This window comes from Convolutriloba macropyga, chromosome 5 (assembly GCF_964194025.1).
Source record: "Convolutriloba macropyga chromosome 5, txConMacr16.3, whole genome shotgun sequence".
Taxonomy (NCBI): domain Eukaryota; kingdom Metazoa; phylum Xenacoelomorpha; order Acoela; family Convolutidae; genus Convolutriloba; species Convolutriloba macropyga.
Window position 1 is genome coordinate 16,910,255 of NC_134472.1, and position 18,448 is coordinate 16,928,702.

General features: G+C 34.2%; 2 protein-coding genes across 2 annotated transcripts in view; both read left to right on the top strand.

Annotated features, from left to right (window-relative positions):
* Nucleotides 1–488: 488 nt before the first annotated feature.
* On the top strand, nucleotides 489–5,459 carry LOC142339183 (ribonucleases P/MRP protein subunit POP1-like). Its single transcript, XM_075388981.1, has 3 exons — nucleotides 489–2,660; nucleotides 3,780–4,045; nucleotides 4,690–5,459. The coding sequence occupies exons 1-3, from the start codon at nucleotides 519–521 to the stop codon at nucleotides 5,387–5,389; spliced, it is 3,108 nt and encodes a 1,035-aa protein (XP_075245096.1). The 5' UTR covers nucleotides 489–518; the 3' UTR covers nucleotides 5,390–5,459.
* A 9,517-nt stretch (nucleotides 5,460–14,976) lies between these two features.
* LOC142339184 (exocyst complex component 3-like) overlaps nucleotides 14,977–18,448 on the top strand; it is a 31,434-nt gene continuing 27,962 nt past the window's right edge. Inside the window, exons 1-3 of the mRNA XM_075388982.1 lie at nucleotides 14,977–15,174; nucleotides 15,443–15,548; nucleotides 17,433–17,649. Of these exons, the coding sequence (XP_075245097.1) occupies nucleotides 15,008–15,174; nucleotides 15,443–15,548; nucleotides 17,433–17,649 (490 nt within the window). The 5' untranslated portion in view covers nucleotides 14,977–15,007. The remainder of the gene's footprint in view (nucleotides 15,175–15,442; nucleotides 15,549–17,432; nucleotides 17,650–18,448) is intronic.

Consider the following 18,448-nt stretch of genomic DNA (forward strand, 5'->3'; position numbering starts at 1 on the left):
CAAGTTTTGCAAGTTTTGTAATGGCGATGATAACTATTTTGAAGAAGAAAACTTATTTTGGGCTGACTACGAAGAATGATTTTAATGATTTTATCGTTCATTCAGACAACTGCTCAAATAAAAAACAAAAAGCATTGTAATATGCTGTAGAAAAAAAGAAAAAATGTTCTGTATCTTTTTATAATCATTTTCTTAATTTTTTTGTGTGCTTACATGGAAAAATTAATAATTAAGTTTGGGATTTCTGTGTAATCGCAACGGAACTGCATCAGGCCTGCGCAACGGAGCTGTTCTTATTCCCCAGTTTTGATACTGTTCTCTTCATGAGAAATATTGCTCTTTTTTGGTGACTCGGGCAAAATTGAATTGTATCATTGCGACAGTCGCATTTAGTTTCCAAGGAGCAATTTTTACAGCGGTGTTGTGGGTGATTTCTGCTCTAGTCTTGTACAATTCGGTAATAAAGTTAATCTTCCAAAAGCTTATTGATTAATAGGTGAGGATTTTTAGGTTTAAGCATGGCCGAACAACTGAACGTTGGTGGGAAAACAATAGATGTTCCCGATAACAAATTAGAAGAAGAGGTCATTTGTGCCATGAAGTTCGAAGACCTTCTTGAATACTCCGAGCAGAAGAAATTTCTTAAACAACAGCTGAATTCAGAAAAGAAGTTGAGTAGAGCTAGAGAGAAAAGAATGCGGTCAATATTGCAAAACCGACCTGCCGATGGGAAACTTGATGACTTTGATCCCAATATCGACTTCACAAACGTAAATATTAAAACTATGATTGACAGACGAGCAAACGAAATTGAAATGTGTGAGCGAGCAGTTCTGTCGCGTCCGGAAAAAACTGCGATCGTTCAGCGACTACCGTTTTACATGCGACGCAGGATGATGAGTCATAATCCTAAACGGATTCCAGCTTTTGCAAGGAAAGAGTTGATGGTTCCTGTAAACATTGCTGAGAGTAAAAAAGAGAAGTATAAAAAGCACAGGAAGTTGAAAATGTCGAGAGGTAAAATGTACATTAATCGTCAGAGTAGATTTCGCTGGTTGGAAAGTCACGTTTGGCATGCGAAGAGGTTTCACATGGTTGAAAAATGGGGATTCAAGTTAGCAGACTTCTGTAATGATAAAATATTGAGAGCGTTGCATCGGGATATTCAAATCAAAAGCGCTGTTTGTGATACAAGTTATTATGGCTGGATCGAGCTACAAGGTGAACAAAAAACTATTTTGGGTTCTTTGGTTTCCATTTCGAACCCGAATGTTGGGCTGACTTTTGCAGCCACTGAGTATCTTTCTGGTTTAAAAGAAGGGCAAACGTTTATATTTATGCCTGAAAGCTACCCTATGGGTTGTATAGGACCAGTAAATTTCATTTGGAAGCCACCCGAAAATAATGAAGATGTCGGGAAAACGAAAGATGAAAAACTATCTGTGAATGTTAAAAGAACCATATGGATCAGTTTTCACCCTGCTATGAAATACGCTTTCTTATCTGCACTTGAGAAGGTAATCAGTCAGAATATTGTGTTCCGAAATTTGTCTGGAGCGTTAAACACGATTGAGCTCTATGGGCACAACAGCTTGAAATTCTTGAAAAAGTGCCTTCAGTTCTCAAACGTCGATTTGGACTATGATGAAAAATTTATTTTCAGCAATAAGACTCGGCAAGCTGTAAAAGTTAAAAAGTCATTTTGGTGGAGTAAATTATACAGCGAATCTGACGAAATGAAGAATCTGATCAAATTTCAAGCAGAAAATTGGAAGAGTTTGAAAGAAAAGGACGTTTCACAGGGTCAGATTTTTGGGTTCTTGGCACGAGATCCCAGATTAGCGTTTAGGCCGAATTCTGCCTCCAATGAAACAGATCGAAACGTAACAAATGATAAATCTGAGTTATGTAATCTTCCTCTGTCGCATAGCTTCATATGGGATTGTGACGTCAGAGATTACATAATGACGCGCAAAATGAGTAACAGACAGGTTCAAAGTTATTTGTCAAATCACTTGCCATTAACCCATGTGCAAACATTTGACGAAGAGGCCAGAATTCCAATATTGGTTATCCGGAAAACTTTTCCCAACTCTCATTGCTCTGAATTTAAAAAGAATATGACCAATAGTGAGTACCGCACTGTATGGAAATTAGTTATCCCGAGAAATTGGTTTATGCCATTCTGGTTAATGCTAAAAAGACTGAACCTGCGAGTTTTCGGATTGAGAGAACGCGATCGGTTTTTGCACAGAGCTGGATTTGCTGTGTTCCCCAATGACTACATGGATTCCGTAATTGGACAATTTTGTTTTAGACAACTTTGTAATGATTTGTGTTTGAAGCTGAAACGCAGGCCACCGAGTAAACGGTTCTGCTGTGAACGATTTGGAATTATTAATCCATTCACTTGTGATATTTCAAAATTGTTTGAATGTGATGAAAAGAAGAAGTTTAACCTGAATTTCGACACAATTATAAAGGACAGCTTGAAAAACGAGGAGTTACTAAACCCAGTTATAAAACACGTGAAGATTGAAGCAGAAAAACATTCAAACTCTGATGGTAGAAAGCGAAAAATTGAGTCGAATGAAATGGATTGTTCAGAGGGAGCTAAGAAGGCTAAATTAGAAATGGCCCCTTCTAATCCACCACCCGAGGTATGCTTTTAAATAATCTTGTACAATCATAAGAGGGCTCGTGCCAACACTCTTCTCAAGGGGGAATTGGATGTTAGACGGAAACTCGATTAGGCGAAAGCAATTGTTAAATAAATTGGATAAAGTGACTTTTCATAATGACTTTTTGAACTTTATCTTATATTTCCCCCGGTTACTTGCTCAAAAAGTTTTCGGAAAAAATAGGCGAAATAGTTCCAATTTAACTATATGACTCCTTTGCACGTGAAAACCACTTATGGACAGTTAATCCGTTTATAGCACCATGTGCAATTTGAAGTATTCCTTATGTTTTAATTTGTCGCCCTATTTTTCCACATTATTTTTGTTCAACAGTTTTAAACCTAATGGCTACAAAAATGGCTTTAATGTTATCGAGTTTTTACCTAATATCCAACGTCTCTTCTCAACGCTGTCAAAATTTTCATGCATATGCAACTCGGCACTTTATTCGAGCTAGCTCTTTTCGGTCCGGCACGCTTTTAATTCCACTCCCTCCACCTCACTCCACCAGTAAGTCGGCACACGCCCTCTCACCCGCCTTCACCACCCACCTCCCGATGCTCACCTCATCCCACTTACTTAATTAAGCCGCAGCTAGCCACTGCAAAGGCAGTCGCTCATCTATCTGTTGAGATCAATTCGTCCAAAATTATTCGTTTGTTTTCGAAAAAAAACTTCAGAGATTCACACAGTATTTTTGACTGCTTTAGAAAGGCCAAACTCGTAGTCAACTAGAAACACTTTTGTCGTCGGAAACAGACAAATTTACGTAAAATTGAGGTATCATCGGTTACCTTCGTTAACAGGAGTCTATTTTTCTGCACGTGTAGTCAAAACAATTTCAACCGTTTTTTTTTTCAATTGCAATGATAATCAATGAGGCCGTGTCCTACTAACTTGTTTCTTATTTTAACCTCAGGTGCAAACTAATTTTTTGATATCTTCAATTTCGAAAAAGAGCAATTATCGAATTTTGTGGGGGGGTGTGGTAGCGAAAGAGCTCTCATACCTATCGTGACTTCAAGAAAACTCAGACTGGGAAAATTTTCTCGTGCAATCATTACTAGCGAAATAACTGTGATCTGAGTTTCATTTTAGATTGAAGTAGAGACTGAGTGTCGCGGTAAAGTAATGTTCTCAAAAACGGATTTCCCTATAAACTGTTCTGATCTGAGCGAGTGTGTAAATCTACCTTTTCTGAAAACAATGACAATTGCTGAGCTTGATATGGCAGTCAATGAGTTGATGAGTTATGCGCCTTCATTTGTGAAAGAGAACCCAATCGTTCCATTCTATGTGCTAAGAGATCGAAGTGTTCTGTTGCAGCTGCAAGAGTTCGTTATTGACCCGAAGCGTTCTGCAAGGTATCTACTGAAGATAATTCTCATCCGTTTGAACCAAAATTTCATAAGCTTCTTCTGTGAACATTTTTGATCAAATTCTTGTACTGTTAATGTTCTGTATAGACTGGTAAGAGTTGGGGCTATCTGCAAGATTTACAATGCTTCATTATAAAGGTGTTAGGGTTTCAGTTATAGCTGGTGCGATTCTACGGAAGTAGAATGTTTGTTTTTCTACCTCTTGTTAGTTTTTGGCTTATTAAGCGCTGGACTGCTGCTGTCATAGTAGAGCAGAAACGTGAATCTAAGTACTTGTTTGGTCTTTTCCTTAATTGTAATTTTGGAAAACAGTTTATCTAATTTTAGGGTGTTAAAAATTAATTCTTTACTCAACTTCGCATCTAATGCCCTTTGATGTTGGCTACTGTCAGAATGTGTTTATTATATTTTGCATAGTATGTATTTTGACTCGCTCATCACAAGTTAACCCACTGTCCTTTCAGGGGAGGACCTTTTTTTAGTTTGTGACAGCAGAATAAAAATTTATAGTTTTAAGCAGAATAACAAATATCCAAAAACAGAAAATAATTGTGATCGTATCTTCGGTGATTTCGAGCTGTTTCAAGTTAGAACAGATTGTTTCTGCAATTCCAGGAATTTTATTTCAGGAAGCAGCCTTATTCGCACCAGAGCTCCAAAGCTAAAAAGAGGGTTTACAACTTACTTCAACCGCATTTCGATAGTGGGTTGATCATGGTCAATTTGAAAATACGGTCTGGAATTGTGCCTCGTGTCGGCTCCGTCGTATGTGCGCCTTCGCTGACTGACTTTTACGAGCAAAAGATAGCGAAAGCACCGCCGAAGCGCATTGAAAGACGAAAGAGCAAAAAGCAGAAGAAAGCTAAAAACCAAAAAGAGCAACCGCTAATAGACGATAATAAGGCCGACGATTCTCAAAAAAGTGAAACGCCACGGCTCGAAGATCAGCTGCAGCACGCCATTGAAACGGAAACTAAGAAAAAAGTTGAGGTCAAGCAAGAGGCTATGGATATCACTGAGGTCAGCAAAGTTTCGGGACATGAAAAAACGAAACACCCGGGAGATCAAGGCAAACTTTCGGGGGATCAAAACGATAAAAATGTATCTGACATTATGCATAAAAACTTGGAAAGAGTTCTGATTGGGTATGTTTTATACAGCGAATACGATTTGACAGTTGGTCACGTGACCGCAACAGCTATTTGTAATTTGAAGCGATTGGTAGATTTGATTGTCCAATCGGATATCAGTTTTGTTTTCGTGGCAAATATTGAAGGAAAATATTACTATCCAGCTCAATTTGAATTGTGCTTTGGAACTGGTGTTTAGTTTTGTTGCGCTGAATAGTAGTGAAATTGAACCGCTGCTAAATTAAAGTAATATCTATTTTCCTTTTTGATCGAAGTTTAGAAAGATAATAGTTGACTATTGCAACACGTCATTAAATCCGTGAAGTCATTTTAGTGTTGTATGACCTACTCTGTTCAAATTGTTCCTCTTAGTAATAACAAAATGTGATATGTTAACAGAAACACGCTTATAGCGGGACATAGTAGTTAACTATGTATCTTTGACATTCAGATCAAATAATTTGCTTCGCTTAAGTCAGCAAAAGATTTGAATGTTTTGCCTGTTGGACTACTACTTCCTCGAGGATAGTTTTTTTACGTGTGGAAATAATGTCGACAATGCCAGAATTTGGAACTGGCTTAATTTGAAACAATTCTTTCGTCTATTTTCTTGCATTGTATAATTAATTCCTTCGCGTTGAAACTATCCGCTGTGAAAATAGACTGGTTTTAAACAAATGAGTTAATATTCAGGCAAGGAATATTCCAAAAATTCTCTTAATATTTGAAAATATTACATTTTATACAAGTTATGAGCAGCACAGAATGTTGCAGCACTCAAAGTTGTCAAAAAGTTTCTTGCCTATTGAAAGCCTATTACTGGATTAAACTGCAAAAATGAATTAACTTGGTTACCATGACTAGGTTTATAAAAAAAACAGATCACCAGTTTTTATCGACAGATCCTTAAAAACAATTCTTAAAAAACAATCATACTTAAAAAACAATTCGTTCTTTCAATCGTTTTTTTTTCAAAAAACAATAATTCTTTCAACAATTCGTTACCAACAAATTGTTAGACTTAAGAATAAAATATAGTCATCTATACAATGTATTTTGTGCTGGATGTTCAATGGAGTCTTGTGTATCAATGAGAGAAACAAAAACAATTCTTTTGAAACTAACACACACAAGAAGTAAGAAAACAATAACAGATCTGATCACAGCGGTAAAAATCTTGATAGTTCTATTTAAATTTAATAAATAATTTGTAATTAATGTAATAAATTAGCCATTTAAATGTAATAAATAATGCTGAGTAACCAAAAATAGTTTTTTTTTTCTTTTTTGTGAGCTTTTTTCTTTTTCCTTCCTCCTTTAAGCTAAACTTCCATCATATTGAAACTTTCTCGGCAACTTTCTAAGTTGATAAATGGTTTTCACTATTTTTAAGAGTTAGAATGAAGATCGAAATAGGCATTTTCCGCTTTGTTGTTTCACCTTTTCTTGTACATCTTTTCTGTTAGCATTAGCTACAAAGGCATTAGCTACAAAATAAAAAAAATTAAATATGTTCGTCTATGCGTCCAAAAAAGCGTTTAAGACCTGTAGTATCTCAAAATATGTATTACGTCTGCAAAGGAACGTTAAATATAGAGAGAAAAGAAAAATTAGTTAACTTTTTTGTGCGAAAAACCCGTGTCGAAGCCAGTAAATTCATAACGAATTCATTGAAAAAAAGATCAGATTTTGTAACTTGCACCTTCCCTCGACAACAATCATGTTAAATTTGACCTGTAACTAACGAGACTAAGAAACAAATTGACAAAAGTGCAAAGTTAAACAACGTTAAAAAGAGTTTTTTTTTATTTTTGAAAACAATTGTTTTCAAAGTCAAAGCCATCAGCTATCTACTCAAATCAGAATACAGGCTCATTTTATCCTTCATAAAATGCCAATTAGTACTATCATTATTCAGCTATTTTCATACGACTACAAAGACAAAGTAAAAACGGGGATGTCGAAGCCGTTGAAACCATAATCTATACCTTTCAATCTATGCTCAATTGTGCCTTATTTTGAGCGCCAATCATTTATTTTGTGACCTGTCAATAATGTGGTAATGTGACAAAACGAGAAAAATAACGTGAAAAAGTGGCCAAAACCTAAAAACCAAAAAAAATTGTGAAATCTAGTAGTATCCAAGCCAAAAAACCGTAACTTAATGCATAATACAGCAAAAAAAATTAAATTGAATTCAACAGAGGAAGATGAAGACGAAGCATTCTTTTTTGCTGACACTAAATCACAAACTGACCAAATTAAGAGAAAAATAGTGGCAAATTTCAAAAAGCCACTGTTTAATTAAAATAAAACATTTTTAAAAGTCAAGACGACCAAACTCTTTTGCACAGAAAAAAGATGCAATAAATTCGAACTTTTTAGGAAGCCATTTGGACCTAACAACAGTGAGCTTTGATGGGATTTGTTCTTATCTTTAATTATCATAAAAAAACTCTATTTTTTTCAAAAAAAAGAGCGACTGATTACAATCCGAATTACTTTTTCGATCGTAACAGTCCAAGATTGGACCAAAACCAGCCCCGCTATTGCTGTTAGTCCATTTAGAAAACTCAATTGTTTCGAATGCTTTTGATCTATATATTTTGTTTGTTAAAAGATTAAAAATAAATGCTGCGTTTTTGATAATCATTGAGTAAAGTTAGCGAAAAACGGCAAAATTTTCATTCTGGACTGCTCTCAATGGAATTGGAAGTCAGACCATTTCCCTTTGTAGTTTACAAAGATTGTGTTTGTTGTTTCTGGGTTGTGGACTTCCGGTAAATTTAATCAAAATGGACTAAAGAAGCTTATTTCGGACAATTTTTGATGAAAAGGCTGGATTTTGAAATACGTAGCTAAAATTTTAGCCAGAAAAATTAAATCGAAATAGTCAGCAATACTTTTTTCGTCTCTATAAACAAAATAAACAGTACTATTGTTAACAATTTTCACAATTTTTGGCAAAATTGGCAAAATTTTAGGCGAATTTCCGGAAAATGTGAATAAAAACAACGGAAATTCGTCTATTATTCACAAAACTTCAAACCTCGATAACTCCCTGTAAAATTTGAAATTCAAAGAAATCGTTTTATTTTCATATTCTACGCTGGGACCGCTTTTTAATTATATTGCTCACAACTCTGTACGATGAATATATCGATCGGTCAAATTTGACAACAAAAACACCCATTTGAGTACATAGTTCCTCCCCCCTCAAGAGGATCGGAACAAAAAAAATGATTTTTAAGCCAGTGTGCTAAACCATGAATAAAAGAATGGCAGTGGTTTGCTTTTTGGAAGATATGTTAGTACCTTAAAGTGCAACCGTTGAGTATTTTTACCGTTTTTAACGAAAACTTTGAGAAACCGTAAAATGTTTTTAAATTCTTGTGTGAACAGTTAAAAATAGAGTTGACAGAATCGTTCGGTTTCGTTGTCAGATATAAAATCTTGTGCGTTTTCAACAAAAATTAATTCCAAATGGAAACAAAACAGGAACACAACAGTTATAGTTTTCAAATGATTAAGGTTTGAAACTGGAGAAAAAAGATAGAAGTTATTACAAATTTTTTTGTTTTTTAATAAAATAATTGCATGATCTTTTATCATAATAAAAAGCCTGGGTTCCTGTTGTTTTGGTGGTTTCAAACTGGTGAATTTCTTAAAACTAAAAAAGAGTTTTTGTTCCGACCCACTTTAATGGGGTGGAACTATATTCTCAAATGGATTTTTTTTTGTTCAGACAATTTTAGCCGATCAAAATAATCATCGTTGAGAGCTGTGAGTGGCATCATTAAAAAACCCATCCAGCGTAGAATATGGAATTAAAAAGATTTTCTAAATTTTCACTTTTCTTATAGGGAATTATCGAGGTTCAAAGTTTCGTGAATATTAGACATATTTTAGCCGGTTTTTCACTTTTTCGGTATTTTTGACCTAATTGTCGTCAATTTTGCTAAAATTTGTTCAAATTGTTAACTTTAGTGTGATTAATTTTATCTCTAAAGATAGAGGAGGGTTGTTGAATTGTTCGGTCCAAGTTTGTTGACTAAAATTTATGCTAAATTTTTCAAAATTTGCCTTTTTTTGGGACCAAATTTGCATTTTCAGCCGTCTTGCTTTAAATTTGCTGGAAGTAAATACCTTAAAACTGCAGTCATATTCTTTTTAAGCTGAAAATTGAGCTAGTTGCCTGCACAAAATGCATTTTTATTTTTGACAAACTGAAAGATTTTTTTAAAAATTGATCTATTTTATAACCACATGAACACATGAGTGTTTTGCTAGACGGGCAGCAATATCTGGGCTGATCTTGATCTTGCCATGGAGCCTTACGATAAAAAAATATTTTTAGATTTTATTGCGGCGCGACTTTTTTTTTTAATGTTTCCGCTATGTAAATGATATTTATGTATACTTTTTTACAAGAATTTCAAATCGGGGCACAACTAATGACAGATACTATTTGAAACACAAGGCCCGACGAGATTATTTTACGGTTTCAGAGTTAAGTGCGTGGTTTCTGTGGCTGTGACCAGTTGTTTTCGTAAAAAAATTTTATGTTTTTCTTGAATTCTTTTTTCATTCGTTATTTTTTTGCACAATCTTTAAGCCGAATAAAATATTGTCCACAGTGAAAGATCCAATTATTGTTCAGGAGATATAAATGAACCTGGACACTTTTCATTTGTCGTCTAAGGTCTGTTATGACTTTGAATATATTTGTTTTAAGAAAACATCGGTTAATTTTTGAACATTGCCACTATTTTATCTGATTTGTCTCAAGTTCGGGCGCAGTCTCAGTAAAAACCGGCCAAAATCAAATTTTTGTGGATTATAAATTAATGTCCATAACGGTTTTGTATTCAACTAATGGTCGCTTTGTTTTGATACTAGCCTTTTCAATATTTTGAGCATTACTGCATGTTTTATGAGTTACGAGTTCAGTTTGTTTCTTTGTCGTATTATCGCATTATTGCCAAGTGCAATTGTAGGAAATATTATAGTAGGACAAAAGCACAGCGATGGAAACACGCGTATCTGATTTTTCAATTGTTTTCAATATATAGTTTATGCCTTTGTGTCAGAAATAGTTATCTCGCAAATTTTTATGGATTTTTTTGTCTTCGTTTTTCTGTGTTTTTGTTGTTGTACGCCATATACCTATTAATCATACGTCTCAATCACTTACCCAGGTTGAATAACTGAACCTAGTTAGAAAATTCAGTGCACAGCTGTTTTTAATGACTTCCAAATTGAAATAAAAAAATAATTTTGTTTCAACTGCATCCTTTTTGCTTTCATTTTCGTTACCAAATGACTCAATCTCACTAATTAAAAGTCTCACTTACTTTCGTCGATTTAAACATTTTCTTGATACGTTTCACGCTTGGTTATTCGTTGTGACTGATTGCTTCGACCATTAATTTCATAAAAAAAATTTCGAGATTTCTATAGTGTTCATTTTCGGTGTATCTTTCTGTTGTCATGTCTACGTAATCCTTTTAGGAAGACTGTTTGATGTTAAGATGAGGAGAAAATGACAATATACATTTCTTGCAGGGTACATCTTTTAATTATAGTGCCTTGAACAGTGTGATGTCGTGCAATTGTTTGAAGTTTTGGCTTCTTTATATATTTGTTGTTATTTAGAGGGGTCGTGGCAGTCTCATTGTTAACAGGCCCAATTGGCTTCCTGAGTTATTGCAACTTAACCCATTGCTGTTTTTTGAAATCTTTTTGAAGTCTGTTATGACTTTTGAAAATATTTATTTTCAAAAACAATTGGTTTTTTGAGCGTCGTCACTTTTAATTAATTTTTCGGTCGATTTGTAGCTATGTCTCTGTAAAGACAGGTCACAACCTGTTTCCAGTGAAATTTAAGTCAATCTCTATAACGGTTTTGATGTTCGAACATTTGTTTCTTGGCTTTGTTACTGCTGTTACCACGAGATTTCATAAAATATTTGAGATTTTTTGTATTTGTATATTTTATAGGATGTTTTCTTTTTAATTTATTACAATAATCGTAGGTCCCATTGGCTTTGAAATATTGTGCAATTAAACATTGATTAATGACATGTCCCAATTGCTTCCCATGGAGATACAAATGAACATTTTAGGGATTTCAGTGAAATTAATTTTTTTCAAATATAGAAACGTATTTTTGAACTTCGCACATCATTGCTCTTTTTTGTCTACCTATTAACCAGTCGCACTGGGGACAGGTTCCATAGTTTTTTATAGATGTATAGTTTAAATTGTTTCGTTTGGATTTTATCTGATGCGAGTTTGATTTTGTTATGATTTCATTTTTTATAGAAATCGAGTTTTGGTCGCAAATAATGTTATTTCATTGGCTGTTTATGGAACGATCTCTCATCATTTGGTAACCAATTAAGTCAAGAATGTGGATGAGCGGGGTCGGAACCTTATGTGCGTACGCACAATACCGAGCCTCCTTGTTAAAATGCAAATTTAAAATGAGACAATTCAATGAAATAAGGCTTGAAACATTAATCAGGTTTTGGTGACCTTCTATGTGTCATGTGTTTTTCCTTTCAATTATTATCCAATCAAGAAGGAAGTGATCACTGTTCAAAATAAATCAAACACATGGAGAAAAACGAAAGAAATTGTATGTTTTACTTTGTTTCAGGCAAATTTGATCTCATTTTGGTCCTTTATTCCAGTGGATGTGACATTTCAAAGCAATTATAACTTTTAAAGCAATTCAAAGAAGAACAACTGCGAAATTAAAGAACATGCAGAGAAATAATTTAAAAGCTGAGTTGAAGAAATAATCCGATTTTAGTGTTTTGAACAGAAACCACTATTATTGCGCTCGTAATTTTTTTTACGACTCGAAGAGGAGTATTGGAGAAGTCTTTTTTTAAATCAATTTTATTGGAGTGATTTTTGAAGCGGGAAATGAAGCGCGTGAAAAAATTTGGAGTGATTTTGGTGCTGAACTAAAGTGAAGAGCGGAGCGAAAAGAGAGTGGTTTTTGTTCATACCGCTGTTTTTGAGAGAGCGAGAAATTTATGTGTGAAAAAAATTTCTCTAAGCGAGCGAAATTTTTTTGTTCACGTGCGGCTTTTAAGAGCAGTTTTTTGCAACTTTTGATGGTTATGAGGTTCGATTATGATATTGTATTAGTTTTAGGATTGTTTTGATAGGAATTGAAGGTTTCAAGTAGTTAATTTGAGTTTAATGCTAATTTGGGGGGTTTTGATTGATCAGTTTTGCTGATTTTTAGACGAAATTTAATGCTTTTTTGCCTGTTTTTTTTTGTTTTAATGCTTTAAGTGGGATGTGAATAGAAGCTTGTTAGTTAAGGAATATTCAGATGCCAATTGACTAAAAATTTATTGGTGTAAGTTCTTTTTTTCTAAGGAAAATTGACAGAAAAATTTTAAACCATTTTTCTTATTTTTTTGCAGTTTTTCTGTTTTTTTTTAGTCTTAGACAAGTTTCTTTTTAGCCTACTGTGACTTGTCCATTGTTTTGCGAGCTTTTCATTGCACCAATGGCAAAGGAATTGTACTAGGTTTTATATTTCCTTGTACTATTATAAAAAAAATTCGAGTAAGTTTTTCTAGTTTTTTTATTCAACTTGTTTTTGAATGCCGTTTATTCTTCCTGATTTTTTATGTCATTTGTGGAGGTCTAGGGTTCACAATAGTTGTTCTAGTTGTTCAGTCATAAGTATGGGCAATTTTCTCCTTCGAGTCGTTTCCGGAATTCTCTCTCTCCTTCTACCTCATGCACACACCGATCTACCACTCATTTAAGCTGAAAAAAGCCTCCCTGAGCCGCGCAGCTCGCTATTGACGAAGTCAACAGTCGCATGAGAGCAATTCGCCCCACCTAAGTGGGTTAGTTTCTGTTTTTAATAGCCACCGTTAGCCTCTAAATTGCTATTATTTAGGCACTCTGCTCTTTTTAATTCGCTTTACTTTTGTTCACGTTTTCTGTTTTACACAGGTCACACTAGTTTTTAAACTAGTTTAAGGATTTTTAGATTTTTTTAGATACATTTTGCGCATTTTATTTTCTGAATAGAAGCCTATTGTTCCGGGGCTGTTTCTGTTTCTATCCACATTTTTTGTGGTTTAAAGTAGTTTTTCTATCAAATTGGACTAAAAAATTGGAAAATGTCGACATGTTTCTCCCTTTATTATTTCTTTCGACTTCTTTTTAATTTAAAGATATCTGTAAACATTCTGTCTGTTGCACATTATAAGGCAATTATTAATAATGAAGCTGATTAATAGCTGCCCTCATCTTCTCAGGCGAATTTTTTTTTTACTTCGTCGAACAAAAAAATGTTTTGCTTTACCTCATTTTGCCGCTTTTTCATTATTTTGCGTGAAATATTTTTGACTTCTCTAGGCTGGTTTCTCTCTTCTCTCATTCTGCTGTGATTTTGAACATCAGTTGCTCAGCACAGCAATTCGAAATGAACAGAGTCAGTATATAAAATTGAAGTCAGAAATAGAAACGGGATAAACCCATAAAGCCCAATTTTAGATGCCCTCTATTTGAACGTCGTTCCGATAAGTCTTGTTTATCAGCTCTAATGCCTATTGGTATTGATAGTAGCCCCTGTAGCCTCTATCTAAGAAACAGAAGCTCGTTCAACTACAAAATGCCATCAAAATAAATCGGTCTTAAAAAATGTTCTTGTACAAAAATCTTTTTTTCAATATCTTCTATTCTTTTAATCCCAATCATGCTTATTGGAATCAACGGCGGCTATTTTCCGACAATCTGCCGGGAATGTTTGCTTTTGTGAAACCCGTTTTAATGAATCTATTTTACTATTTAGGGTTTTATATACATACGGCTACTACATAAGCCAGCAAATACAGAAATAATCCGATGCAGGAAAAATAGAGATTCAGAATAAATTTTCCAGTTTCACCACTTGAATCTTTCTGCTCTGCTATCTTTTCATTGAAATTCCTTAAATTTTTCCGTGGTAGAACATTTGCTTTTGAAGCTATCGGAATCGAAATCAATTTTAAAAAATGACCAATTTTCACTTTCATTTTTTGATTCTTAAACATTCGCTTTTGCAGATGAGTTACTTTCCAATTATATTGGAGAAAACTAAAGTTAATATAAGTTTTGAAGCCCAGAAACCCCCAAAAATGGTATTGGAGATACTGTCATTTTTTTCACGAAAGTTTTAAAGAAGATGCAAATATCATTTTTCGTCAAATTTTTGAGGAGTTTGTTAGGGATTTTAGAAAAGCAGGAGGCTTTAGTTAGTTGAATATTTAATTTTTTGTGGTTTTATTTTGCAATTTTTTTTCAAAGAATTTGATTCTGTTTTCCAATTAGCGCAAATGTATCTTGTGATTGAAATAATTTTTAATTAATTTTGTATATAATTCCTGCGTATTTGGTATATACGCTATCCCCCATCCTTTTTTCTCTTTGAGGTTTTCCTTCAGAATTGCAAAGTGTACACACTCTTCAAATTGCCGTCTAAATCCTATTTTGTTCTAAATCAAAAGCGGACTCTAAGAACTACAAAGTGATGCTTCTTTTTTTCTCTTGGAAACGTAAACAAGCAATGGAATGTTGACTAAAGAAAAAGACTGCCTGGCTGTTATATTCCCCAGTTCTTGAAAAAATCTTGAAAGTTAAATATTTTGCAACGTTATAAAAGTATTAAACAGGCTACCATCTGTTCAGCATGGAGCTAATCAAAATTAATTAATTGTTTTATTGTAATGTACTGAAAAGGATTTTATTACGATTTTGTCTGAAACTCGCTGAAATTATATCAATTTCAGTGCTGTTAATGGTGTCTACAGCAGTTTCTCAAATGAAGTTACCTCTAACTACGGGCAATGATTTGGACCCGAACTCAGAGGTGTTTCAGAGGGCGTTGGAACAAGTGAAGACACTTCTCCAAACTGAAGAGGATCTCCACAATCTTGAAGAGAAGAAGAAAGCTCAATTAGCCAGGTATATTTTTGTCTAACTATTAAGGAACTCATGGAAATTGGTTGTTCCTGCAGAGGATGTTGTAACCATTAGTGCACTTTTAAATGTTTTATTGAAAAATTTTTTGTCTTTTTCACTTTGAAATTCTTTAGCAAGCAAAACTATCTGCGAAGGCGAAAACTAACAACGCGTCAATTTATTAAGTAATGTGATGGATTGCTAATTTTCGCCATAATATTTGATGAGAATGTAATTACCTGATTATTCTTCGCACCCGCTGTGCTTTAAGGAAAGCTAATGTGGACACGAGATTGCGCACTGCTATCAAGTCTCAACTAGATGGCATCAAGACTGGACTGACACAACTGGATGCAGCTGTTAAGGATATGCAAAAGGTACTCTTAAGGCGTCTCATCGCTTTTAATGAAGTCGATTTGGTTTTCAGTTTTATACATTTGAGAAGGTTACCTTTTTGTCTGTAATGGAATCTCATGGTTTGCCTTCAAACCAAAATTTTGATGAAAAGATACAATCGTGATCAATAAATTCATGCTGTTAGAGAAAGAAAACTCATCAATTTCTCATATTTGCCTCGAGCATTAAGCTAAAAATTAATAAATCTCTCTTTAAGCATCGATTGAGTTTTTCTGGGAATTTTTTGATACCACTTTAAGTCTATCTCTGTAAAATTGACGAAACAAATAGTCGCGCTTGTGTAAAATTCCTAGCCTCGAAATAAATTTAGAGGGTTGGACTATGGCTCTCAGATTATATAATCAATATGGAAACGATTTTTTTGCAGTTAGTAGCATCCCTTCAGGGCAAATTTTCTTGACCTGAGATCGTTTTTTAGAACTCAAACTTCTCCTGCTCAATATATTGAAGCACAAAATGTGCTGTATCAACCATTGTATCGCCAAATATTTGTTTAATTTTTGTCGTCATAGGAATAGTATAATTGTGAACCTAGTTTACTTGACTTATGACTGTTGTGTTGACATTTAACATTCGTAATTGTAATGTTCGAAATCACCGTTCTAGGAATCGTTTCTGACATTTCTGAAATGATTGTTGACTGTTTAAACTAAGGGTCGCTTGAGTTCATAATGCATGCTGCCCAAGAAAGCTGCTATATTCGCTGATAAATAATCTCCAGATAAATGAAAATGGTCAAATCTAAGGAAAATTTTGTTGATCACTGGTAAACGGCTTGTTTGTGAAATAATTTGAATCAATCGTTCTGTCATTGGGTAGAATGTTTCAAGGAAAAAGTCGACAAGAATTGGTACTGAAATTTTCTACTATTAGCCTGTAGTGCCTTACCGATGCGCGTCTTGTATACTTTAATGTAACCGCTATTAAGGCAATTTTGATATCTTTGGAAATCATTCTGGGCATTTCAGTTTCTTTTCCATCTGAAATCGATCCTGTGAATTTTGAAATTTAAATTGAATTTTAAAATTCAAATTAAACTTTGAAATTAAAATTGAATTTTAAAATTAAAATTTGAAATTAAAATTGAATTTTAAAATTTGAATTTTCAAATTAAAATTGAATTTCAAAATAAAATTTGAAAATAAAATTGAATTTTAAAATTTGAGTTTTTAAATTAGCGCATGTTTTGCTGCAATAGCAGTTATTGATGAGAATCTCTCGATATCAATTATTAAAACTGAAAAAAGTTTAATGTTATCCGTCGGACAGAACGCAGAACTTTCCATAATTTTTTATAGGTCTTCTGAGGAATATCAGTTGCTATATTTTCACCATTTGCAGCTGTTTCTGAAGGTCAATTATGTAAGGTCAATTGGTCAAGCTGTTATCATAGGTCTTTATTTAGCGATTATCATAAGACTAGGGGCGCTAGAGGTGGTAATTCATGATAATGTAAAAATTGGTAGGAAATGGTTGTATGAATACAATTGTACCAGTGTGACTTCGTAGGGATTGTTTTGTTTGTCATCAAGTCACTGATTAAATTATTATCCTTTAAATACAACTTGACCTTGAACAGCTCTGACGTGATGCTTTAAGCAGGCAAAGTGCCTCCCGACATCCGTTAAATACGGCGCAGCTCTAATGAATACATGGTTTTTGTGTATTTTAACTGTTAATGAGAGCCGAGACCCCACTAGGCAAACACATTTTGTTTTCCTCTCAAATATAACCCTACTGTTTCACGCACGAATTGTGTAAAATACGTAATTGAGAACAATGTATTATCATTATGATTATTGTTGTAAAAATAATACCGAAAGTGAATTGGTGGTTATTATCAGGTCCGAGCACATATCAATGACGTCAACTCAGCCTACAAACACTTGAACACTATGAATGTGATGCTACCCAATTTGGTGGACACGGCAGCTGAACACAGTCAACTGTTGGCAGCCAAGGAGAACTTTGCCTACATTGTTCAGGTGCCTGAGAAGGTGGCCAACATATCTGAGTTCATTGAACAGGGCAAACTCATATACGCCCACAGTTACCTTGCAGGTTTGCACCACCACCACTTTTAATCCACGAAATCGAATCAACTTCAAGCCGAAATAAATTGTTTTTAGCAGTCATGCATAAATTTCCCGAGCCAATGTTTATTAATTAAATGTTTTGATGCGGGCGAGCAGTATCCGGCCGTTGACGCGTTTTCAAATGTCTAATTGAAAAAAGGAATACTTTAAACTAACCAAAAAACAGAAGAAAAGATGACTAGATTGTCAGTAAGTCAACTCACTTAGGTTCTTTTAGTCTGTCAAAACAGCATATTCTTGCATTTATAACCCCCAGCACTCCTTGTAAATCCTATAAATCCAGGCCAAATATTTCATTGGCAATTGATCAGATAATTCTTAAGGCAGCGCAACGTTACTTTGGGCGACCATAATCGGAATTCACTATCAGATCTATGCTGTATATAGCTTAGCTGTCTAAAAATGGCAACAATTCGGTTTTAGAGACATTCGATTTAATAACAAGTCCCTTTCACGGCAGATGTCTAAAAGTTAAACAGAACTGTTATACAGAATTGTTTGGTTCGCATATTTGCTAGGGTGAATAGAATATTCTAATTATATCACGAGTTTGTCTACCTGAACCTCAGAGCACTAAAGGGCAAAAGGGTCCTCATTTGAGGTGTTTTTGTGATTAGGAGTGCCAGACGATATTGAACTGCTTGACGATATATATAAAACAAAAATCAATTCCAAAGGCAAATAAAAATTTTTTTGATCTTAAAAATGTCCAAAATGATTGAAAACCCGGTTAAATCTGCATCATAAATCAGGAATCAAGTCAT